The 1,192-nt window shown below is 36.1% G+C and overlaps 1 protein-coding gene across 1 annotated transcript; it reads right to left on the bottom strand.

Moving 5' to 3' along the window:
* Window positions 1-211: 211 nt before the first annotated feature.
* LOC103461597 (sushi, nidogen and EGF-like domain-containing protein 1) lies at window positions 212-1,187 on the bottom strand (the record flags this gene model as incomplete). The annotated part of the gene is made up of 4 exons (XM_008403862.1): window positions 212-307; window positions 387-665; window positions 754-869; window positions 1,097-1,187. Coding segments are annotated over 4 exons (582 nt in total), but the record flags the coding sequence as incomplete, so codon positions are not given.
* Window positions 1,188-1,192: the final 5 nt, after the last annotated feature.

A 1,192-nucleotide genomic window follows, 5' to 3' on the forward strand; every position in this document is an offset into this window, starting at 1 on the left:
AATTGCCTGAAGCGTTACTGGAGAAAGATCCAGGAACAGTGAGATGGTGAGTGGAATTAATTGTGTCGTATCCAACCTGGGATAATAAAACACACAGAATTGTATTTAATATGAGCACATTTTAAACTTGTGTTAGTATTTTACATTTAGAGTGAAAATTGGGAAGTAGAAAAGATTTAAAATTGTATAACATGAATATTTTTGCTCTAACCTGTACRTTCCATCTGTTTGGGGATATATTCCCATAGTTCATCAGTACAAAGGAGTAYTGGCCTCCAGAGATCAAGACAGCCTGTACTGTTGTTCGCTGAAAAAATAAATAATTTATTACTTTTGGTATTTAGATAAAAGCATACCCATCATACATTTCAAAGAAGAAAACTTACTGAATTATTATGTAGCCAATACGGCATTTCATGCCAAGTTGCTACAAACACCCAGCTTGCAGTAAAGTTAAACTGTGGGAAGTAATTATTAATGTCCTCTGTTGCTTGGTTGAGGATGTTGCCAGTTGTATATTGTTTGTAGTAGACCAGACCAGTTTGTCTGTTGTCAAATTTAGTCCAGAACGGAGCGATTATGTCCATAGTCCCATACATTGGAAAACTTTGAGGTACGTGTATCCCCCATGGATTATTAAAGGTTATATGTCCATTATGGTTCACCTAAAAACAAAAAAACAAGCAAAAATGTTTATCTTCTAGCAAATGAGTAAGTGTTTTTTAATTTAACATGGAGGCAATTTTTACATACATAAATCTGATTGTATGGTTGTCCAAAATACACAAAAGGTCGTTGTAGGACAATCAGAGGGGAGCTTCCATCAAGAGCTCGTTGAGTTGTGTTTCCAGAAATTGGGTAGAGCGGACCTACAACAAACACAGATTTCATTAGACAAATATAAAACAGAAACACAGTAGAAATCTGTTTGTGCTGAAATGTCTTTTGGCTGAAAATGCTTAGGATCTAACCACTTATCCCACCATGTTTCAATTAAGGATCCCTAGACATGATCCCCAGAAATGAGACAGATCTTAATGTTAATTCTGTATTTCAAAGCATGGAAAACAAAAAGTTAAAAAGGTGTTGCCCTTACTGTAGCTCTCATTGTCGTGTATAGGAGGATGCTCATCAGAAAAGCAACTGTACAGACCGTCTTTCTTACCACACCACTCATACTCTGCACAGTCCA

This window comes from Poecilia reticulata, unplaced genomic scaffold (genome assembly GCF_000633615.1).
Source record: "Poecilia reticulata strain Guanapo unplaced genomic scaffold, Guppy_female_1.0+MT scaffold_2655, whole genome shotgun sequence".
Taxonomy (NCBI): Eukaryota; Metazoa; Chordata; class Actinopteri; order Cyprinodontiformes; family Poeciliidae; genus Poecilia; species Poecilia reticulata.